General features: G+C 38.6%; 2 protein-coding genes across 3 annotated transcripts in view; both read right to left on the reverse strand.

Moving 5' to 3' along the window:
* LOC132825602 (E3 ubiquitin-protein ligase RBBP6-like) overlaps positions 1-15,976 on the reverse strand; it is a 29,493-nt gene extending 13,517 nt beyond the window's left edge. The window contains exons 1-13 of the mRNA XM_060840984.1: positions 15,883-15,976; positions 15,290-15,381; positions 10,935-11,003; positions 10,712-10,800; positions 10,514-10,610; positions 9,711-9,850; positions 9,235-9,407; positions 8,830-8,933; positions 8,128-8,504; positions 5,409-5,499; positions 3,841-3,901; positions 3,708-3,765; positions 889-1,248 (exon numbers count right to left, since the gene is read on the reverse strand). Coding sequence (XP_060696967.1) covers positions 889-1,248; positions 3,708-3,765; positions 3,841-3,901; positions 5,409-5,499; positions 8,128-8,504; positions 8,830-8,933; positions 9,235-9,407; positions 9,711-9,850; positions 10,514-10,610; positions 10,712-10,800; positions 10,935-11,003; positions 15,290-15,381; positions 15,883-15,976 — 1,805 coding nt within the window. The remainder of the gene's footprint in view (positions 1-888; positions 1,249-3,707; positions 3,766-3,840; positions 3,902-5,408; positions 5,500-8,127; positions 8,505-8,829; positions 8,934-9,234; positions 9,408-9,710; positions 9,851-10,513; positions 10,611-10,711; positions 10,801-10,934; positions 11,004-15,289; positions 15,382-15,882) is intronic.
* Positions 15,599-25,335, reverse strand: part of LOC132825458 (E3 ubiquitin-protein ligase RBBP6-like) — a 30,199-nt gene continuing 20,462 nt past the window's right edge. Inside the window, exons 5-7 of one of the 2 annotated variants that reach the window (XM_060840751.1) lie at positions 16,542-16,592; positions 16,386-16,430; positions 15,599-15,986 (exon numbers count right to left, since the gene is read on the reverse strand). In XM_060840751.1, the coding sequence (XP_060696734.1) occupies positions 15,984-15,986; positions 16,386-16,430; positions 16,542-16,592 (99 nt within the window). In that variant the 3' untranslated portion in view covers positions 15,599-15,983. The remainder of the gene's footprint in view (positions 15,987-16,385; positions 16,431-16,541; positions 16,593-25,335) is intronic. The other variant, XM_060840753.1, reaches the window with a different exon arrangement.

Genomic DNA, 25,335 nt, shown 5'->3' on the forward strand with positions numbered 1-25,335 from the left:
TTTGCTGACGCTGATAACCATGGGTGCCGGGAAAGACATCCGTGCTGCCACTGCCTCCAATCGCCACTCTGTGCATGGCCCGCTCTCACTGCTGCGCTGATGCTGCTGACTGACCCAAAGAGAAGAAAAAAAACAAAAGAAAAAAAAAGAAAAAGAGAAATAAAACAAAAAAAAACACACTGGAACAGATAATCCCCAGGCAAGAAGCCCTGCTATCTTGCCGCCATCTTGGAATCAAGACATGGTTGATGTTTCCTTTTTGCGTAAAACCTGAAAGAATTTACTTGGTCATCTTGCTAAGGAAAAAAATATTTTAACTTGTGATATTCGGAGTAGTTGGATGAGAGTGACAATTCAATCCTCCAGCCTGGGTGATTGTAAGATTTTTGTTTCAACTTTTGTTCTAACCAATTACTGCGGAGTGTCTAGCGATAGTCCTACATTCAACACGATAAACTCTCCAAACAACATTTTTAAATGCCTATACCAGGCCCATATTGTTTCTATGTACTATAGATACAGATTATACAAGATATTGGTGAGAAAAGATGCCGCCATCTCACAGGAAATCTCAGCATGATTTTTATGAGTAGCAACAATACTAAACAATAGCAACAATTAATCACAGGAAAACTAAGACTTGTAATGTTTGAAGTAAAATAAAGTCATAAGTATAGTTCAGTCTGAGATATCAAGTTTTCTTTCTCATGCATACGGAGAAATCTACATAAAATCTACAATACTATTTTTATTTCAGATTTTCAACAAATATGGTGCAAATAATACATCTGATGACATTTCAACTGTAGCCAGCTTTCTAACAGAATCCCATGTCATAAACTATTGATCAACCACCGAACTTATGAGCATTTCATTAGAATCACTCACTCCTCTTTCAGCCGTCGCTGTTCCCTGTAGAACTCCTCCCTGGAAAGTGGAGGTGCTTGTGTGACTGTTGGCATTACACTTGCAGGAGTTGCTGGAGTGGCAGGAGGTACCCAAGGAGCAGAAATAGTGGCTGGAGCTGGCGGGAATCCTGGAGGAGGGATGCTAAATCCAGCGGGTGGTGGTTGGCCAGGAGGAAACTGTGGAGGGAATTGAGGAGGAGGCACTCCTGGAGGAAGTGGAACTGGGTGAGGTGGAGGAGGATATAGGGTTGGTGGATGCACGTACACTGGTGGGGGATTTGTTGCCTGCGCTCTGCTTCTTGGAACACGATCACTCTGCTGATGCCCTCTGGTGGACGGCCTAGGTGAACAGATTAAGTTAGAGATAAGCAGAAATAATAAGTTGCAGTATAGCTGCAAATCTGAAAAAGGTTCACGTTGTTTGCTATACAGTATCTACTCTCAGTACTTTTTTAAAAATGGAAATGCACTAACAATTATTTTCAAACATGGTATTTCACACTAAATGCTTCAGTATCACAAAGGAACCAAGATGGCAAGGCCGAGAGATCCTTGGTTATAGCTCAACTAGAAGCCTAACTGAAAGTCATTTCTACCATAATTACGCTCCCCTCTGAAGAAAACCCAATCACAAACCTATACACCCTATGATGGACTGAATCTATGGAATCTTTATGGCTAGAGAAGAAACACCAAGGGGCAGAAAATTTTGATGGATGCTATCAGCAGACTGTAGCGATGTAGCAAAGGCATTAAATAATTATAAGAGATGCGTGCAATTAAGGTACAATTAATCACAGGTAACTTCAATTTACATATGGATTGGACAAAGCAAATTAACAATGATGTTGTGGAGAATTTCCTGCAAAAAAAAAACACATTGAGAATAACCTGTTCTCTGGTTGGTTCCACAAACGGAAAAATAATTAACAGTCTTGCTGTGTAGGTTTCTCTGGGAAAAACAGCAACATAATAATGCCCACATAGTCTATAATTTTCATTAAGATGGAGAACAAAGTTGTCAAATCCAAAACTGAATCTAAAAAGGGAACCAAGAGGGTATGAAGAACATGAATTAGCTTGGGGAACTTTATTAAAATGATTGACAGTGGATACACAATGGCTAATATGCACAAATCACAATTATTCATTCCTGTTTGGTGCAAAAATGTGACAGGAACAGTGTCCCAATCACTTAAAATTCTCACAAAATGAATTAGGAATAGTATTGGATCAAAGAGGAGAGATATAAAGTTGTCAGAAAGACTAGCAGGCTTGAGAACTGGGAGCATTTTAGAATTCAGCAAAACAAGACAAACAGGCATTTTTGGTAAGGTTCCGCATAAGAGGCTATTGGGCAAAATTAAAATGTGAGTTGAGTGTTGGCAGACTGAATCAATGGGAATAAATGGGTGTTTTTTTTCCAGGTGGAAGGCAGTGACTAGTGGAGTACTGCAAGGATCAGTGCTTGGGCCCCAATTACTCACGATGAATACAAATGATCTGGATGAAGAAACCAAAGACTGATAACAAAATTGGATGGGATTACAAAATTGAGGAGAATTTCAACGTGGTTTAGACAAGTTGAGTGGGGAACCACTTGGCAGATATGGTATACTTCACTAAATGTGAAGTTATACACTTCAGTGTGATAACAAAAACAGTTTTATTTAAATTGCCATTATATTGGGAAATGTGGATGTACAAGAGTTCTGGATCTCTTGTCCACCAGCTAATTAAAGCACATGGTTAGTTTAGTCAAGTGGAAAGCTGGTTTGCAATATGAAGTGATCCCAACAGCATGGGTTCAATTCCCATACTGGCTTAAATTACCATTAAGAATTCACCCTCTCAATGTCTCCCTGTGCCTAAGGTGTGGAGATACTCAGGCTAAACTCCCACCAGTCACCTCTCAGAGAGCACAGTCCTCTGATCTGGCAAGACTACAGTGACTCAAAAATAAATCAGATCGACAGATGTAACAAACAATTTGGAAGGCCAATGCTATATTAGTCTTTGTTTCAGGAAGACTGCAGTTATAAGTAGGGATGTCTCACTACAGTTATACAGGACCTCAGTCCTCGGTAGAACATAGATATAGAGCATCACATGTAGCTTTGGTCTCCCTAAGAAAGAATTTACTAATACAGGCATTGGAGAGGAGATTTAAGAGGTGGGGGATGGCAGAACTGTCTTAGGAGGCTCAGTCAAACCACAGTTCAGAAGAATGCAAGGGGATCTGGTTGAAACAGATAAACCTCGAACAGTACTGGACAGATTAGCTATTGGGAGGATGTATTTGCTAGCTGGAAAGTCCAGAACAAGGAGTTGGCCATTTAGGACTGAGATTAGGAAAGATTTATTTACTCCAAAGGGTGGTGAAATTGTAGAATCCTCCACCACAGAAGGCTGCGGAGGCCAAGTCATGGAATATATTCAAAGAAAGAGATGGATCATTTTTAGATATTAAAGGCATCAAGTGGGATGAAGAGAAAGCAGAATATGGCACTTTGATAAAGAATCAGCCGCGATCATATGAAATGCAGAACAGGTTCCAAGGGTCAAATGGTCTACTCTATATCCTCATTTCTACGATTTATTGAATAGCAAATGTAAAGATCTGAAAATGGCTATGAATACCTCAAAGACAGAGGTTTTCACAATTCAGAACGTAGAAGTGCACACAGGAAAACCAGAATATTGTCAGATACAAACAGAAATGTTACAGTGGTACAGTAAAATGGCTTCTCAAAGTGGAATTATGCTTGGAGACAGGAATTCCAAATGGTTTCTACTTACAATTCCCAGCCAGGCCTGTTCCCTGGTGGTCGAACCCCACTGCTTCTCATTGGTTGACCTGAACAAAAGTTAACAAATTAATGTTTTGCTTCATTTTATAACCAAATCTGAAAACCATTTCCTAAAAACAAACCTGTTGTGGGTATGGACTGCCCGTGTGAAGCTGGATGACCAAGAACAGGAACTTGATAACCCTGAAATAAAACAGTGACAATGAAGCCAACCAAAGCAATAATAAACAGATCGCGAGTTAGTTGGATTACTAGTTCACAGTTTAAACTAATCTTTCCCAGTTATTCCAACTGAACAGAAGTCCAGTGATTTTCAGTCTTGGATAGGGCTCCCAATTTTTGGATGCTCATACTTAATGAGTGCAATCTTAAATATGGTGTAATTTTTAAGGTTTGACATATGAACATTTCCTGTACTTACAAATGGCTATTTTATACTGTCCTGCATCATGTTCTGGCTTGTGTACAACTTAACTTGCAAGAAAACTGAAAGACAGAACATGCTTGCAACCTGGGATTGCTTGCATAAAATTTGAACAAACATCTTTCCATTCTAACACAACATGACTGGTCAATCTTAGTCCACTAAATAAAATTTTGGAACGAGCTATACCCCATTCATTTCCATTGTGATTGTGCGAGGTGAGAAACATCAGCTTTTTAACCTGTTAACAGGTAAAAATAATTTATCAGTGGGTTGACTGGACTGCAAGGAAACTTCAAAGTAACACCGATATAAACAGAGATGCACATGTTGCTTTTAGGTAATCATGCTGTCATTGTTTTATATGCTGGAGAGCTGTGACTTCTAATTACCAAAACTCAGTTTTCAAGTTTAGGCTGATAGAGCTGAAATGAAATGCCATGCAATATGTAATTTTCTATGGAATTTCATACATGGTCCCATTTGTAAAACTTGAATCAGACGAATCATTTTACTGTACCATTTTGGTCCCTTGGCATTCTTCTACTTGTTGACCTTTTCCATTATACCCCCCTCCCCTTTTTCTCACATCTGGGCTCAATTGATATATACAACATAGAACATTATAGTGCAGTACAGGTTCCTCGGCCTTCGATATATGCCTGGCCTTTTCTAGTATGGTATGGTTGGACTGTGCTGGATTTAATTACCTGAAATTAGCTATGTAAAGTTGGAGGATGTTATCAGGTGGATCAAAACGATCCTTTATCTGTCAGTGCATCATGCAAGATAAAGGTCAAGTTGACCAAGATTGATTTGGAGGTGCAATTAAATGACACCAGGTTATAGTCCAACAGGTGTATTTGAAATCACAAGCTTTCGCAACATAGCCTTTTTGTCAGATGAAGTGAGAGGGAAGCAGACATAACACAGAACTTGCAGACAGAGAAATCAAAAGAACACATGAAAGTTGTGAGTGGAGTGTCAAATAACAAGTCTCTGCAGGTGACCAAGGATGTTAAGACAATGAGTCTAACACCCTTGGTCAGCTGCAGAGACTTACTATGTGACACTCCACTCACACCTTTTGTACAATCACTTTATCTCTCTACCCATAAATTCTGGGTTGTGCGCTCCCCTCCCACTTCACCAAGCGAAAAGGCGATGTTCCAAAAGCATGCAATTTCAAATAAACCTGTTGGACTATAACTTGGTGTTGTGAGACTTTTGACTTTGTATAATATTGACGCACAATCAATGATTTACCTTTACGACAGAGGTACTGCTTGTAGACATCGATGGATTGCTTGTGATTGTTCCAGTTGTGGCTGTGACAACAACTGTTTTGTTGAGTTCACTGAATATGAAAGAAGAATAAAACATTTTGCTTTTACAGTTACAGGTCGTTCTGCTATAACATGTTTTGGTAATGCAAATTCACTGTAATGTGATTGAAAAATTGAGGACACAGTTTCTCAAAAGAGAACTTTTAAACATTCGCTGGATGTAACGCGATTACATTGCCAATACTGTTAAGCGCTGTTTTGAAGAGTGATTTTTCTATAATGGGGGGGTTGCACAAGAAATTCAATTATCGCGTTAAAGAAGAACTACCCGTCATTGAAACTTAATGTCACAATTCACAGCCTGTTTAGTGATTATTTGGGGAACAGTGTTTGTGTGAATTAGTTTTCAAGTTCTTCAACTTACTCCCATTATTCATATTAGAAGTAACATTTTTCAAGTGGAAATATGACAAAGAAAGGGGATTATGAAAAGCAAGATCAGCAAAACCAGGAGTCAGTAATCCCAACATGTCAGAAAATTGCTGGAGTCATAACTAAGGTTGACTTGTGAACATTTTCTGGTTAGAGAGATCCAACATGGATTTGAAAATGGCATATCACGCTTAAATCTGACAATGTTTCAAAGAGGTGACTGAGTAATGAGCAGATAAAAGTTTAAAATAGACTTCCAGATGGAATTTGATTAAGTCCCTTGTCTGAGTTTTTCAAAGTTCATGGAACTGCAGACACATTAGTGATGTAGTCAGGAAATTACCTGAGCAACTGTCAGTAGGGATCACTCAGAGGTACTTCAATTCAAAGCATGTGATGACTTGTGCCAGCAAGGAACTTGCATGGAGCTTCAACTATTCAACCTATCTATTCATGACCGAGAGATCAGAAAGAAAGCTACAGATTCAAATTTGCCACTGACAAAAAGACAAGTAGCAATAAAGGCATAGAAGGGCGAGGCATTGCCAAATTAAATGAAATGGCTAAGCTGTGGAAAATGGTGCATTTGCCTACTTCGGACAAATTGTCAATAGACTCAAAGGATACAGTAGTGGGTACTGCATAAATAGTGAAAAGCTAGAAAAAGTAGAAGTCAAGGAGACAACGGTCCAGTAAAATTATTCAAATGTCATGACAACAGCATAAAGTTAAGGAGGAATATTAATCTTTATATGGAGAAGAACTGAATACAAGGGGAAAAAACTCATGTTTCAGCATATAAAGGCCTGGGCTGAATATATTTGGAGTACTGTACTCATTCCAGGTATTACCCCTGAGAAATTACAAATTGACCATAGGAGAAATAAATAATGAATTTAACAGAATGGAACCTGGATTCCAAAGACTAAATTATATGGAATAATTACACAAACTTGGTTATTTTCACTGGAATTTACAAGACTAAGGGAGAAATTGATTGAACTTCTCAGGTATCAAGGAGAACACATACAATAGATTGGGACAAACTAATTATGCTGGATATGGAGTCTAAATCGACAAGAGTGTTCATGGAAAATTTAAAAATTAAACCAAAGAAGAATGAAATGAGGAAACACTCTCTCATGCAAAGTGTGACATGTTTGAAACTGGCTTTCACAATAGCAACTGATCGATATTATGTTAATTATGGATTTAAGGTTGATACTTTGGCTGATAAAAATCTTAAGTTATCAGCAAAGATACATACATGCTGGAAGATGGTAAAGACTGCAAATAACCCATAACTTCATTGCATGGCAAGGAACAAGTTCAGGAGGGCTAAATAACCCACTTCTACACCTAGCTTTCCAAAAATAAAAAAGAATAGGTTTTGAAAAGTGCAAGGAAATGAGGCCAAGTGGCTGAAGGAAAATTCCAGAACGTGGGGTGAACAGCTGAAAATTCACCATTAATTCGAGGGATTAGGTCACAGCAGTTCAAACCCAGAATAATAAATTTGGCTGCATTATTCAGGCTCAACAGTCACCTTTCACTCTGATGCACATTTCCATACCACCCCTTTTAGGGAAGAGGGCAATCAAGTGAAGACAAGCAGTTAAATAACCACAACAAAAAAAAAATTGAATCACTAATATACAAAAATGGGTTTCTAAATATAGTGACCCAGTCAATCAACACAGTTTTTAGAAGCAGTGGAGAGAAGTGAGCAATCATACAAGTTAATTTTTCATAAGGAATAATATTTACTTTTAGTCACCCAGTTTGATTATCATTATAATTATTTGAGAAGTGCAACAATGTAATTCAGAATCAAACAGTTGGGAACCACAATTAATTCAGTCTAAAATCAGTGCGTCTCAAAAAGGAGCGACTAATATCTAGAATGATACTCTGAAGTGCATGAACAAAATAAAGATTTTGAAATTGCTTAAGAGATAGCTAGGTACTGTAATGATGACTTCTACAGAAGAATAAAGAGATAGGTAGTGAAAAATATTCATGAGTTAGTTACAAACTAAAATTTAATCAATTAGTCTAGTTTAAAGAAGTAGTGAAATCTTGACTTATGGTAGTAACAGGTGATACCACTTCTGCATTTAACACACAGCAGTGGCACTAATACCATAGGCTGAGGGGCCTAGTTTTGCTCAGAAACACCCTTGCGACCTTTTAAACAACTTCTTTGAAAATCTGATACTAAGATGTAACTGCAATCCCTAAAAGTTTGTGACAAGAACAAAACTTACATATCCCCTTCTTCGTGCTTTGGAGGTAACGGATGAACATGAACTGTGGCTGTTGACAAGTCTGGAGCAGGGTTGTTGGCAGTGGGGGGAGCTCTACTAGTTTTCACAGGAGAAGGAGCACGTACTGGGGTAGGGACTGCACTTGGAAGGGAAGTTGGGCCAGTCGGAGGAGTGGTGGTGACTGGCGTGTCTGCTGGTTTTGAGCTAGCTGCTCTGCTTACTGGAAGAACAGGTTGAGGGTTGAGCAGGGGCAATGGCCTCAGAGCAGATTGTTGATTATGTATTTGTTGGGACGGAGCCTGTCGCTGCTGCTGAGTTGGCTGTTGCTTGCGAGCTCGTTTGGTGTAACCGGTTTCATTTTTGAAGTTGTTCACAGCCTGCAAATAAGAATACTGTGACTGAGAATAAATTTGAAACTCCCACATTCTGTTCCCTACACAGACTTCAAATATTTATTCTGCCATTTATATCCAAACTTCCACTTTCCCTCGAACAGCAATTTGGAGATCGTTTATATCACAGACAAATCTGATGCAAACTGAGCTATAATTTTTTGCTACCAAGAATTGTTCAGGAATTATATGCTTGTCATTCCAAAAATTACATCATCATAAATAACTTATGAGCAAGAACCATGTTACTTCATATGCAAGACCAAAGTTCTTAGATTTTGAATTAGGAATTTCACATTAGATGAAATACCTGTCTTAAAAATTTGTTTGCAATCAAAGCATCAGGTGAAACATCTGTCTGATGGCAAGTTGGGCAGGTGTGCTCTTCAGATTCCAGTAATGATGTTCTGATACCTGCACACAGCAATTAGATTAAATGAACAAATATAATTCAACCTTAAAAAATAAAAAGTACTTAAAATTACAACTTCAACAACTGCATGAAAAATGTGAAAAAGAAGAAAAAAAGACTTGCTTCCTCACTGGCGTGCCTGCATTGATTGTTGTGCTCTAGCCCTGGAGTGGGTCTTGAACCCAGAACCAAGTGACTCAGAGGTGAAAGTGCTACTCACTGAACCACAGCCATAAGAGGAATCCCAGTGACTGATTGCTTAAGGACCTGCTTGAATAGCAATGTGTTCCTCAGATGACTTACAATCATCACAGTAACTGTTCCCACAGCATGGTATAACAACAGCATCCATCATAAGATCCTTGCAGATAAGGCACAACAGTTCATCAGGGATTGGATCTTCCTCTTCAGATGATGATGAGGGTTCCTCAGGCAAGAATGGTGGCTTTTCCTTCTTGCCCTGTGCATATGCTTCCCTAGAACGCAAAATATTTAATAGTAAGATAGAGTTTATCATTGCTGCAACTTCGCTAATTTTTTTTTCTTAAAGACTGCAATTTCCAATTTGATTACTCAGTGAAGAATCTACTTAAAATGGGAAAATATTTAATAAAGATAATGCATAACATTTTATAATGGGATAATTACTTGCACAGTTGTTGAGCCTGGAGCCTAAACTTTGTGACTATATTCACCCTTTACATGGGTTTTTAACTAAGATTAACTATCCACGAGCTAAACAGCTCAGTACTGCAGGATAATAAATATTATATACTTACGCATCAATTGTTGGTATTGCGTATTTCCCAGTATTGGTGAGCATTGCACCCTTCATGTTGGGGTCGTCAACTTCTACCATAAAACTGCGGGGAATCCCCGTACTTTTCTTAATCCTTGGCACAGCTTCAAAATTTTTGTCCTGAATTATTGTAAAGAAAAATTGAAGTATTTATTTTTAAATTATAGAAGTGTCGCACTGACAATGGAGCTGCTCCCATGCCCTTAGCAATCTGTTGCAGTTAGAGTTTAGTGCTGATCTAAAATACATCCCAGAGCTACAACCTTGTTTTGAAGTTGATCTACAAGTACAAAGATTCAGCACAGTACTGAGAACCATATTAGAATCAAGTGTAGCAACAGTTTTTCACAGCTCCAGATTTCACTTCGCATGGCAAGCCCAACACCAAGACAAAAACAGGATTTCAATTATTTTGATGTTATAATTTGTTGTTCTGAAACTCTACCAAGAATAATGGATGACTGAATGAAATAGTCTAACACTGTTAGAACTAGCCACATCTTCAGAAGATGACTAAGTGCTTCAAGAGGACACCACAAACAGAATCATTAAAATCTCAATTCTGGATAACACTAGGTCAATACAAAAAAAAGTGCAGCCTCCAGCAACATTGTTCTGCTACGACAACAAATTATAAATACATTTCTGAAGTAGTTCCAGCGAACCAACTTGTTCCTCCAGTTTAACCATTGGCCAGGGAAAGCAGGGGATTCAGGATTCCACTTCAAGAGGAACACAAAGTATTGTTACTACAAAATAAAAGGTTGAACCATGTTTACCCACCCCATTTGTTGGGCAGTTTTTAATATAATGGCCAGGTTTTCCACAACGAAAACATGTATATGTTGGAGGAGGAGGACCCAAAGGTTTCTTCATGTAACTAAGGGAAAAAAGGTAAAAACATTAATATATATTATCAGCTTCTATTTGTGGAATATTAACCAAATTGAAATTTTGAATAGTGTCTCTTTTACAACTTACTTGACTGGATCATATTCTTGACCAGACTGAGTCATCATTGCCTTAATTTTATCTTCCTCTGAGGCGTTAGCTTCAGCCAGATTGGCCGTCTGTTTGATAGGCGTGTGTTACAAAAATAATTACCATCTAGAATTTATTGTACACTGCAGTCCACATCCTGTAAAGAGTAGCAGGAAGCCCTGTCCCTTTTGCTCTTGTATAATCAATAAGTCAGTCCACTTACATAAAACCATCTTCCATCCAGCTTGTCGATTAGCTTGGGGAGGGAGGAAGAGTTCCTCAAGCCTGTAACCTGTAGCCGAATTATAATACTTTTAGGAAGTCAAAGACATTATATAATGCTCATGTTCCAAGGATTTCAGTAAAATCCCAAATGCCATGTCACGATCATACTAGGGAGGATTTTGCCAGGTCGACATTGACCATTGATCAAAAGTTTCAAATACCAAAACAATCCTAAATTAATGTTAGTGTCTTTTTCTTGTAAGGTGCTCTTTTGCTAAAGAAGGATGGCTGGGAAGAATTTTCATTGTAGTGGACTATTTGGATGAGTTGTTAGCCCAGATGACAATGACCCCGTTTCATGGAAGCTGGCACTTGTCTCAGAAGAAAGACAAAGCCAGTGATGAATATGGTCACTAGCAGAATGAACTGGATGCGGATATTGCTTACTTTTTGCAATCTCAGTGTAAAAAGTTCAAAGACCCAGTTCACTAAAAATAAAAAGAAATATTCTGAATTAAATAGAGGGGCAATGCAAGCATGCTTAAAAGCAAAGCTAGCTGTGAAGAAAACTATTTTAAGATGGGCAAGGAATATGCCCTCAAAATCTGAATCTTATCTACCAAATTTAAAGCAACACCTCTAACTATCTAACTATTGGAGAAGACCTAGCAGAGAGTTTCTTTTAATGTTCCCACAAAAGCATAACTAGCCATTTGGGTTCTAATCCACACAATTTATGCTCTCAAAAATAGCAGCACAGCACATGCACGTACAGTAAAACACTTGGTATGATCAACCCTGCTGACATTTCACTGGAAGTTCACAGTTATAACTACCTAAATTCTGCTTGTGTGGGTGATCATTTAATTTCTCAATTTATAATTTCATTTGGTATTTATATATTTTAATTAGAAATAAAATGTGCGTTTTTCAAAGCCTACTTGCATCAAGTTAACTGGACTTGAAATAAGTACCAGGGTCTTAAAAACATGCAATTAAATTAACTGCAGTGTATAACATTACATTGGGGTGAAGATTTTGCATCAAGTTCACTATTCTATAAGCAATTGACCCTCAATTGGGCCATATTACAGAGTAGAATCAAAAAATTTAAAACAGAGGGAGCCCAATTAGCCCATCATCTGCGGACCAACTGACAAGGAGCTAATTATCAGGTCTTGCGCGAGAACTTCGCATGTTAGGGTACTTTAAGTGAACGTCCAAATATTTCATAAAATATTGAACATCTCTGCTTCTATTCGATACCATGTGAAACTAATTTGTAAATAAACTGACAAGAGATTGTGACACAAGATCATGGTGTTAATGCAATCAAGAGCCGTAGACCTGCCATCATGCAGTTCAATGAGGAGATTTCAAGAAAAACCTAAAATGGGAGTAGCAAGAAATTTTATGGAATCATAGTAGTTGATGCGCTGCAAGCGATTCTAAGTCTATCATGCTGCTACTTTTTATTAAAAATTAGAAGTAAATTTCACAACTACAAAAGTAGCTCACAAACAAAAACAACTGTCCCCATCAGGCAGAATCTGGAAATCATTAAAAAGCAAGTTGCATCATCATTCAGAATCTGCAAAAATCACCCATACAAGTGGTACAAAAATGACTGCATTTCCCTTATTCTGAAAAACCTTAGTACAATCCGTTCACTTCTGACACCGTGAACTTGCTGTGGTTCAGGTATTACCCAGTAAAACAGCAATCTCTCAACTGAGCATAGAACCCCCTTATAATGGAGACGGGTAATATGGACATGATAAATGAACAAACTGAAGTAAATCTTTATGATCAGCTAACCACGAGTCTTAATATTTCACACGAATGCTCAAACTCAACAGATATCCTCCTCATAACAGAATCTAGCCTTGAGATAAACTCTTGACAGTGATTACTTTCATTTGAACAAAATTCTCCAACTCTGCGATCTGAATGGTTTCCTTGTCCTGTATCATAACTTGGTGATTCCCCACTTATTCTAACAATCACGCTAATAACATAAAGACGCTCAAATTTCCAACTTTTAAACTTCAGTACCCCTAACTATAATCTGCAATTCTCAATATTCCTTCACTATCCAGACCACTAAAATGGATAACTCAACTAAACCACCAATGCTTTTGTGAATTACCTCATGAAGTTTTACATTTACATGTCCTAATTCTGAATAGTAGCAAAATTCAATCAAGTAAAGCAATTTTTCACCTAACAGCAATATATTTAACTGGTTTACACAAAATCAGAAGACTAAGTATTCTGGGTACTAGAGTTAGAAAAAACAACTTCAGCTGTAAATACAAATTCTACATAATCGTTACCCCAAAGTGGGCCTGTTTTGATTTTGCTAATGCCAAGGAACTAGAGTACTTTCACCTTTAGCTGCAATATTCCAGATTCTTCAGATAATTCTAGACAGTGACAAAACCTAAAATCAATCCTGTCCCTTTAGATTTTCATTTCGACACTACTCTATTCAGCCAGCATTCCCAGATCTCTTTCAGGGTAGTCTTTGTTTTAAAAGAAAACCAAGGAAGCTTAAAATTCCTGACATTCAGTTTGGAATTCAGTATACTCAAATATTGAACACTGGCAACAATTTTTATTCTAAGTTGAAGCAACTTATGCAGAGTGCAATACAGAAATTAAACCTGCTGTTATCAGCTTATAGGCAAGCTGGCAGGGCTTGGAATTTGCAATATGATGGGAAAGTTCATACAAGGAATGATGAGCACAACAGACCCAAAAGTGAATATCAAATTACCGATTTTGAAGAGCAAGGAAAACGAAAACCCTTTCCCTTATAGCTAGTAACACAGCAGAATGTGTGTACCACACAAACAGATAGGAAAGAAATTAACATTGGCTGATCCCAATTTCATGACTAATTATTGTATTCCAAGTTGTAATCAAGATCTTCTCAAAGCCTCATAATAGAAATAGGATTTCAAATTCAGAGTGGCCATTAAGTGGTAGGAAGAGATGAAATTCAGAAATCACAAGTTCAAGAATTTCTGTCAAGATTCAATAACTGGTGGTCTGTGCATGCGGTAAATAATTTAAAGGGTATCAAGTGATGAAGGTATGCAATTATCTTCACCTTCCAATGGCTCAAACAGCCTGCATACACAACTTATATACAGACAAACCATGGATTCTTGTGCATTATCAGCTTGTTTATTTTATATCATATGCTTCAGTTATGAAGTCTAGTTTTCCAGCTGAATGAAGCCTTTTCTAGGCAGGACTCAGATGCTGCTATACTGCAGCACTTACCTTTATAGAAGCAAGCTTCTAGACCTTTGCACAACAAATTTAAATTTCCTTAAGTCAGATGCGTTGGATTGAATACCCAGCTGATTGAATACCAAGATTTTTTTCAAGTGATCCACAAATAGTCATAGCATGATTTGAACATCCTTGATACCACCCAATTAAGCAAATTGGAAATGGTCTGGATTGACGTTCCTTCCAGGTAGCATTTGGATTTCTATTGAAGTATTTGCATTTGATGTCAACTCTGAACATTGTAGAGCCAGCTTTCCAATGAGCAAAATTACAGTTATTGAGAAACACTGATCAGTTTTGATCCTCTTCTTGGTGTATAGTCCTTGGAATTTGATGGAACCCATCAGAAGAGTGAACAGGTAAAAGTATGAGTTGCAGCTAGGAACTGCCTTCTTTGTAAGTGCAGATTTTCAAGCAGAACTCTGGAATCAATGCATCACCTCTACTGAAGAGGAAATATTCTTTTTCTTCCATGCAATACTAAAACCACCCATGCAGATGGATGAAAAAAAGCTATCCATATATCCAAATGGAATGCTGATACACAACAGTGAACAAGAGGGAGGTTACAAGCTGCTGAACATCCATTGTGACCTATCCCATTAGGTTGTCTGGCTTCTGACATAGAGAATGAAAACATACTCTAAAGCAACCTCTATTTCAGAGAGAATTCACAAACGGCATTTAACTACACCTCAAATAATTAGGATCAAGTTACTGGGAATGGAGGCTATACAAAGAAACCACATTTCAATGGTTTCAACCACAAACAAACCTCAGTGCTCGAATACTACTCAACAAGATGCAAACTGGAACTTTTAAATCAATGTCATGAGTGCAAATTAAGAGTTTATCAGACAAGAAAATCTCACTGTTCACCCAATCTATAAGGGTCACTCAGTAATTTAGCTTTAATTCCATGATTCAGCAAAGGGAGATTGATCCCATCAAGGTTTAACTGTACCACTCACACAAAACAGATTTATTTGAACCCAAACAGCTTTTCACATGAGATGAAACAAATGACTACAAATGATCAACTGCAGATACCAGAGAAAGCGTGTGGGATTCTGTAGATTTTTTAGCCCTAAAATGATGCATTTCTTGTGCATATCGTAACACTGGGTCTAAACTAGTGAAATCTACAAACCAGGAGGGAAAGTACAGTAATTTCAGATAACATAAAAATCATGAGTGTAATTGGTATCTGCATCTTTTCCCCCTTCATGGTACAAGCATCCACTAACATGACTAATACTTGTCTTTCCCTAGAGATCAGCCAAGACGCAAAAAAAATTCACGTAGATTTACACAGTCTGCGTTCAAACAAATGACCACCCATATAGACCCTTTCCAACATATGGTCTTAGAGAATATAGTTTATTGTATTTAACAGTTTACATTTACATGGTCAATGCTAAGCTATGCATGGGTCAATACAACATAGGGGATTGGCATACACTTAATTCACGGTTAAATCGATTGCAGACATTGCTATAAAATTCAGGAAAAATTTACACACAAAATTTATAGTTTCAATAACAGAGGTAGATTTTATTTCCTAGCCGAATTGCTGAGGTAACAGTCTTTTTGTTTACAGCCATACACTGATTTGATGGTGCTAAAGGCGAGAACCTTCGTACCAATCACGGTATCCAGTGATCTGGGGCTTTTCATTCTTCTACCACCTTCTTTACTGGAGAGATGTTCAAAGCCATCAGAGGTGAAATAACCCATCCGGCATTCACTACATCCCAGATTTAAAAAAAGACAAAAAGCTATGATTTTATCTTGCCGTATTTTCAAGGCTGACTGAGGTAGACGAGCATTATGGTAGCTAGGTGAGGCTGTCGAGGGACTCCCCTTCCATCTTCCCCATATCACTCACTCTTTACAGGATATTCAGTATATATTAATGTTTCAAGTTACTGACATTTACATGTAAAATACAATATTTTTAATGACAATATAAACGCATTTGAATATGTAACTTTATGCAAAATATACAATGCATTACTGTAAATTTGCACTGGATAACTTGTGGGACAATTACAGATTAGTGCAACATTTAGTACAATTAAACTTTGCAATGAATTAAATTTGCAGGGAATAAACACCACTAACAGCAAAAAAAAACATTTTCTACCTTTGTAAGCTGGGCCAGAGAGATAGATGTTCCAGAGTCATCAATCTGTTAATGGAAGAATTAAATACAGACATTCACATTTAACCATGATAAGGCACATATTTCAAACCCAAATAGACAGTCTGGTCATTACTCACATTTTAGTAACAAACTCACCTGAGTAAACATTCTTTCAGAATATGCACAGTTAGTGTACATGCATTGAGTCTGTGTGTTGGGGGAGGGGGGGAAATTAAGAAAAAAGTTCACACTATAATGAAATGCTCTTAAATACAACTTTTGTAATCTGACTATACTTTAATAGATGAACAGATGAAAAACAGTACGAGCTTGACTCTAAAGCAGAAGTGACTTCACATAAAGCTGCTACACAGATTTACAAAAGGATGCAAATATTTTGCTGAAGTATATCAATTGGTGGGGGGGGGTGGGGAGAGGAGGAGGAGGAGGAGGGGGAGAGAAGGGGGTGGGGCGGGAGAGCGAGAGGGAGGGAGAGGGCAGGGCAGTGAACAGGTTGCTATTGGAGAGTGAAGCAAAGTGTCAGCTCCATTTAGAGAAACAGTCATACAGCATTGAAAGAGACCCTTACAAATGTTTTGAGCTGCTAAGGATGTAGTGATGACAATGGGGTTCAAAATAAAGCAGGATCCAAAACCACAGTCCAGAGATTACAAGTTTAATTGAGGTCATAATTTTAACCCAGACAATTTCCTATTTATATATTTGAATGTGGTGGGGACATGAATCCCAAACTACAGAATAAGTTCATTCATGTAAGTTGACTACTTGTCATTTAAGGTAGACCACAAAAAAAAAGTGAGGCTGAAACAAGTTTGGCGCAATAAACCCTGGTAATCCATCCATACAAGCTTTTATTGATAGTGGGAAGTGCTATACAAGTATATTGCTTGCAAGGATGGCAGATGTTCTTAGTGCACTCTATTTTGATTAGGTACCATGAAACAGACTAGTAGCAATTTCACATTTCAAATACAGTGAAACGGCTTTTGCCATGAAACACTGTACTTTACATGAAAACAAAAATGATCAGTTGATGCCTGAATTTAAAGAATAATATCTATATGTATTCTCTATTAGATTTTTTTTCTGCTGTTATTCCGTCACTTGTCAGTGATGGTACTTCTGACTTTTATTGAATTGTACAACTGAAGTCCTGTGGTCTAGTTCACGTCTTATCTCAATCATAGAAGAACAGCACAGAATGAGGAAACAATATGTCCTTTAATTGCATGAGCAATAACAGTGAGTATTTAAACTACCCTCTCTGGAGCAAACAGTAATAGGCACTCTTGAAATCAATAGTGTTCTTTTAGAGTAGCAGACTAACTCTGGATCAAGACACAGGTTGTTAGCGTATTACCTGCTGCACAATATGACTACATCATGAATTGGGATTCAAAAACAAAAATCAGCAGGACAGCAAACACTGAATCAAAGCAGAATATGAAATCATTCAGGTGAAATGAATTAGAGGGAGTTTGAAATGAACATTAGAAGTAGTGCTAATCAATTGCACCATGTCAATTGGATATAATTTACCCCGTTCATGCACTCCATCCCTACCTGGTGTGATACAGAAACAAATCTACAAAACAGTAAAAATTTAGAATCAGGCACTTGTGGCATAGTGGCTGTGTCCCTGCCTCTGGACCAGGATACCCAGGTTCCAGTCCCACCTGTTCCAGACGTGTGTAATAACACACTGAACTGGTTATTGAGTAAAATATCCTTAAAAGATAGAATTAGCTGCATCTCGATGAGGAACCTAGAAGGCACAAGATCCTTCTGCACCAACACTGGCAGAAACATGGAATTAATATGACAGATAATAATCGTGGAATTGCATACATGAAATTAAGTTCACAGTCTCTTTGGGGGAAACTGTGGCAAGAGACTGGTAGCAGAATAACTAGATTCAGACCTAGGTGAAATGGAACTATTTTGAAGTCATATTCTATTCTTAGTTTTATAAAATGTTTGATTTTATGTTATGCAGAACAGCTTTCTGTGATTTGCAAAGCAGAAATGGTTGGATTGTCTACTGCATATCCAGTGGATCTGGGACAACTAAACTAAAATACTGCGAGGACAGGATAGAGGTAGAGATATGCAGTTTCTACAGTAAAAATAGACAACATAGATCACTGGACCAGTCACATCCATGCTGGCTCTCAAACTGCAACTTAGTTAGTACACTTTTTCACATTTCTCCCATTTTGCTGCCAAATCTCTTCTTTTGGTAGTTCTTACCCATTTCCTTTTGAAAAATTAAACCGGAATGTGCCTCCAACACACTTCGGCAGTGCATTTCAGACCCTAACTACTCATTATGGAAGGACGACTTTCCTCATTTCATCATTGCTTTTTTTTTTGTCATTAAGTTTAAACTGGGTGTCCTCTAGTTCTGGACTGTTTCAAAGTGAACACCTGCTCGATATCTGGACACACAATGATTCTGGATGACTATCAAAACTCCTCCCAAACTTCTGTCCAAATGGAAGTAACCTGAGCTTCTCAAATCGATTCACAAATTGACCCTGGAACCATTTCAGATTTTAAAAAAAAGCACTCATTCCAACAGCCTTTCCAATACACCAGTTGAGGTTAAATCAGTCATTTCAAGTCCCAACTATACTTTATTGCTTGCGTAATCCACTGCCTTGATTAAAAACTCCAGGATCCCAGATATTTTTCAATCTGTTCTGGAAATTTTAAAGGTGTGCACATATACACCCAAATAGTGTTCCCGCATCCCTATTCAGAACTGTCCTCATTTTATGTTGTCCCAATCTTCTGATCGGAATGTTGCCTTCCTTCTGCTCATCAAGCCATTCACCATCTTTGCAGCCGCTCAGCCAAATTTGTACGTGCTGCCACTAGTGTCATGCAAGTTGGCAAGATATGTAAATATTGTAAGATTTGTGTTATGGAAAGGAAGCATGGGCCAATCTCAATTTACCTTTAAATGACTCACAAAACATTTTAAGATGATGATTTAATTAGAGAAAAATGCTTCGTTGCATGAGCTTTCTACATTACGGTCTACCTCCAACATATAGCAAAAACATGTTTGCATGCTAGTATAATAATCCTATGCATTAAAGGACTAAATTGGAATAAGCAAAAACTCAAAACTTTCAATTCTAACATTTAAATGTACAATTTAGATGTACATATTCCAAGTTGGCCTTAAATAAAATCAAACATTTCCTTTTTAACTAATTTTAGATGAATGCCTTATTAATTCCTACAATTGGAAGGTTTTGGTCTCTGGTAACTATAAAAGGGTACTTGAAGTTGATTTGTGACCCATGACTCTTCTCCCATTAGTTTGCACATATCTCTTTATGAAATTTATCCAAAACTGCCAATCTGAAGATTTCTTCAGTGAGACAAGAGGCAAAGAACAATTATTTACAATGATCAACCAGTTTGGGATATCTTAATATAATAAAGGTGTTCTAAGAATAATATGGGTTAACAGCTAAGATGTACCAATGTTACTCAGTAACATTGGAAAAACTGAAGGTAATTTCTTGTCATTAGACCTCAGTAATTTAAAGGGAGAATTTGGTGGAATACTGCTGGACAATGAATAAATCGTGATGCAAATATATTTGAAGCAGTTCAAAATAAGCTTACTAGATCGATAACTGGATTGTGCAGGTTGACTTAAGAGAATAGGTTGGGGTATTTTCACTGAAGTGAAGAATGAGAGCGACTCTGTTGAAGCAATGACAGTGGTCTTGGAACAGTAAATGTGGAAAGGATGTTTGCTTGCAAGACCAGAACTAAAGGGCACGGTTTTATAATTAGGAGCTGCTGCTTTAGGACAAATGAGAAGAAATTACTGACAATTCTACAACTTAGCAATTCTCTACTTAAGGTAGAGGAAGGTAAATTCTTGTCAGGAAAGGGAAATCAAAGATTAGATGAGAATGTCACAATGAGAATGTATTTGAAAAACAAACAGATCAAACATGATCTAACTTTTTGGTAGAAGTAGCTCAACAGCCACATGATCTAATTTTGCCCTCATGCAAGTAAAGTGAGTCACTGCTCCCACAAATGCAAGGCAGACAATAACAAAAGGGATAAAATTTGTATCACAAGTAGCCAAAAAAAAAATGGAATGTACAATACTCCGCCATCAATGCTACAACAGAAAACCTAAAATCTTAAGAGGGATTTAGTTACTGCTTAAATATTTGCTGAGTGAATAAAGTGGAAATGAACAAGGTGTCTCAGGTTGAGATATACTACACAAACATTTGTCAGAATGGCTAGCTTTAGTGTTGCAAAATTCCATGATTCTGGGTAAAAATTTGCATTGTGAATAAATCTAATATACGTTTTTAAACATGTGGCAAACGTGAGGTACAGGAAAAGCATTTTTTTGCATTTCCCAAAAACATACTTATGGACCAGGATGTCTATAAAACAGTAAAAACCAGCTCAAAGATGAATCAATCACATACTTGTAAACATGCATCAGAAACAACTACACTCTGCAAAATGATGCTGGGTGAATTATTATTTAGATTCCTTTCTGTTCAATTAATTTTATTGAGGGGAACAGTGACAGCTGAGTAACTTGTTATTCACAAAACACAACCTCCTATGTTAAAGTGGACTGATACATAAAAGGAAACATACAAGAATACCAGATGAATGTCTCAGTTGAATGAAAGCAGGTTTAATATTTAGATGCTATAAACATGCCTCATTAAGTCTTTAAAGAGAAATAATCCATGATCAATGTCACAATCATGACATACGAGGACAAAAGTAAAGCACAGGTCTGCTAATGTAAAACCGCAATACTCAAAGCAAAGTGGTCCAAGTCTTCAGAAGTAGTGGTCTTATATTTGAACATTGTTATTGTTGAGATTAGTCAATGACATTCTAGTTAGGAACAACTTTCACAACTACAATAAAATAGGTCAAATGCCCTCAATAGTTTTTCAAATTTCAGTACCACCATTTCCAAATGAATGTGGTTCTCCAAAATTAACAGATGTATAGAGTATACATTAAGGCTCATCTAAGTAACAGCAACATTAAACACATCTTGATGGGATAGTGCAGATGCTTTAATACATATCTGTTCTAGATTCTAAACTGGACTGGGAGTGCATGGTGTTCATGTGGCATAAAATGCATTCCACTGCTCACTTAAGTAATCAAAATCAGCCAAATGTGACACCCCTTCCACCACTGCAGAACACTACCCAAACTCAAACATAAAATTGCTGATCATCACAAACCTAAAGTGTTTAAAATATTACTAGAAGACTTTGCTTCTGGTTAGTACTCCTTCCAACATTATTATTAACAATGTAGTAAATTAACACCAATAAAACTCGAATGTACTTAACTACAGTATTAAGAAGCACTGTTGAATTCAATAAAGAGTGTTTTGAGGTCTAACATTTGCACAGATTTAGCAAGCAAAAATACCAATACTTTGCCTGCAAAAAAAATTAATTTGAAACGGAAGAACATTTATGACTTTCAATAATATATTAAAGGAGACATTTTCCTTTTCAACAAATGGTTTTACTTGAGCCATTGCCATTCAGCTGCCAAGCTGGCACAACTGGATTCTAAGATACAAAATCTGTGCAGCCTGCTAGAACTTTTTTAAACAAATTTCTTCAGCAGGAAGAAGAGCTGACAGGAATAAAACTGGCCCCGAGGTCAGCAAATTATTTACTCAGGCCTGTTTCCAGCTGCTTGAAATGTATCTTGGGAACCGTCAGAAACATTGCAAGCATGATTGTAAAAGCAACTTGAATATCAACATCAGATACAGCAAATTTATTTAAATAATAAATGAAAATCTGATAGCAAAGTTTAAATTGCCATCAATAATATAGCACAGACATGAGTTCATAAAACAAAACCAGCAATCTCTTTCCAAAAAGGAAAGAGGAATAGCCGATGCAGGAAATACGTTTTATAGTCGCAATGGAGTCCACTTAGGAATTGGGAGCTAATCACATTTGATCTAGAATGGCATTAGCCTTGCAAAACTGGAGTCATAAAATCCCTACAGTGTAGAAACAGGCCCTTCAGCCCAACAGGTCCACACTGACCCTCTGAAGAGTAACCCATCGAGGTCCATTCCCCTATCACTCTACATTTACCTTGACTAATGCATCCAAACTACGCACCCCTGAACACAATGGGCAATTTAGCTTGGCCAATTCACCTAACCTGCACACCTTTGGACTGTGGGAGGAACACGGGGACAATGTGCAAACTCCACACAGACAGTCACCCAAGGCTGGAATTGAACCCAGGTGAGGCAACAATGCTAACCACTGAGCCACCATGCCACCCCAAATGAGTCAATGAGAATCAGAGATAAAATCCTATAATGGTTGGAGTACTACCTAGTGCAAAAAGATAGTTGTCGTTATTGGTCAGTAATCTCAGTTCCAGTACATTGCTGCAGGAGTTCTTCAGGGTAGTGATCAAGGCCCAAACATCTTCAGGTACCTAATCAAAAACCTTTTCTCCACCATAACACCATCCCAGCAAATAAATACTACAGCTACAATAGTATGCCTAGGCTCGTAATTTGTAGGTAGTCATTCTCTGACTCCTCAATACAAGCCCACCAGCTGCAAAGCACAATCAGGATGATGATGGAATACTTCCCCTTTACCTTAACGAGCATAGTCCTAGCAATCATGCAGGACAAAAGCAGACTGTTCGATTGGCACCCCATCCAACCTACAACATAACTTAAGGCTCTTGTGGCATAGCAGGTGTCCTTACTTCTTGGTCAGAAGTCTAAATTTAAGTCCCAGCTGGCATGGAGGGGTGACATAAAATCTGAAGTAATTAATTTTTTTTCACTTATTCCACCACCAACACAATGGTGGTACGTTCCATCTGCAAATTGAACTTTGGCAACTGCCCAACATTCCTTGGGCAGCATTTTCCAAATGTAAGGTCTTCACCTGCTAAAAGACTAAGGAGATGCATAGGAACACAACCAGCTACACAGTCCTCTTCTTACACAGCATTGAGTAAAAAATGAGGTCTGCAGATGCTGGAGATCACAGCTGCAAATGTGTTGCTGGTCAAAGCACAGCAGGTTAGGCAGCATCTCAGGAATAGAGAATTCGACGTTTCGAGCATAAGCCCTTCATCAGGAATAAGAGAGAGAGAGCCAAGCCGGCTGAGATAAAAGGTAGGGAGGAGGGACTAGGGGGAGGGGCGATGGAGGTGGGATAGGTGGAAGGAGGTCAAGGTGAGGGTGATAGGCCGGAGTGGAGTGGGGGCGGAGAGGTCAGGAAGAGGATTGCAGGTTAGGAGGGCGGTGCTGAGTTGAGGGAACCGACTGAGACAAGGTGGGGGGAGGGGAAATGAGGAAGCTGGAGAAATCTGAATTCATACCTTGTGGTTGGAGGGTTCCCAGGCGGAAGATGAGGCGCTCCTCCTCCAGCCGTTGGAGCGCCTCATCTTCCGCCTGGGAAACGGCTGGAGGAGGAGCGCCTCATCTTCCGCCTGGGAACCCTCCAACCACAAGGTATGAATTCAGATTTCTCCAGCTTCCTCATTTCCCCTCCCCCCACCTTGTCTCAGTCGGTTCCCTCAACTCAGCACCGCCCTCCTAACCTGCAATCCTCTTCCTGACCTCTCCGCCCCCACTCCACTCCGGCCTATCACCCTCACCTTGACCTCCTTCCACCTATCCCACCTCCATCGCCCCTCCCCCTAGTCCCTCCTCCCTACCTTTTATCTCAGCCGGCTTGGCTCTCTCTCTCTTATTCCTGATGAAGGGCTTATGCTCGAAACGTCGAATTCTCTATTCCTGAGATGCTGCCTAACCTGCTGTGCTTTGACCAGCAACACATACACAGCATTGAGAGAATGCAGGATTGCAGATGCTGGAAAGTCAGAGTTGAAAAGGGTGTCACTGGAAAAGCACAGGTCAGGCAGCATCCTAGGAGCAGCAGAGTTGACGTTTCGGGTATGAACATTTCAGGAATGGGTCATGCCCAAAACATCAACTGCCCTGCTCCTTGGATGCTGTCTGACCGGCTGTGCTTTTCCAGCTCTACATTCTGACAGTGTTCTAATCTGAAATTATATACTGGCATTCCCATTGTCAGTGTTGGCAGGCCAACATTTTGGAATTCCGTGAAAAGCATTCTGGGTGCACTTAAACCAAATGAAATGCAAATGGTTCAAGACAGCTCCTTACCACATTCTAATGAGGAATTAAGGAATGTATAATTGCTGACCTAGTCAGTGATGCCCACATCCTACTAGAGGGGCTTAAAATACTGCGGCTTAAAATACTGCGGCAAATAACTCATCTCCTGACACTCTAAAGCCTCTCCATCATCTACAAGGCACAAGTCAGGAGTGTAATGGAATACTCCCCACTTGCCTGTATGGGTGCAGCACCAATACCATTCAGGCAGAGCAGCATACTTAATTGGCACGACATCAACAAGCATCAAATCTCTCCAGCACAGGCGCACAGTAGCAGAGTGTGCCATGTACAAGATGCGCCGCAGAAATTCACCAAGGATCCTCAGACAGCATCTCCCAAACCAACAACTTCCAACCAGCAGGACAAGGGCAGCAGATACACCAAAACACCACCAGCTGCAATTTCTCATCCAAGCCACTCACCATCCTAAATTTGGAAAAATATCACCGTTCGTTCAAGGACACTTGATCAATATCCTGGAATTCCCTCCCTAATGGTATTGTGAGTTGATCCACAGCAGGTATACTGCAGCTGTTCAATACGACAGTTCACCACCACATTCTCAGGAGTAAGGGATGGGCAGTAAATGCTGGTCAGCCAGCAACACCCACATCCCAAAAGTGACTTCTCCTGTACTTTGATTCAAGATTGCTATCCTCCCACTTTTTAGTACAAAGCAAATCAACTCCAGTC

The sequence above is a fragment of the Hemiscyllium ocellatum genome, chromosome 20 (assembly GCF_020745735.1).
Source record: "Hemiscyllium ocellatum isolate sHemOce1 chromosome 20, sHemOce1.pat.X.cur, whole genome shotgun sequence".
Classification (NCBI taxonomy): domain Eukaryota; kingdom Metazoa; phylum Chordata; class Chondrichthyes; order Orectolobiformes; family Hemiscylliidae; genus Hemiscyllium; species Hemiscyllium ocellatum.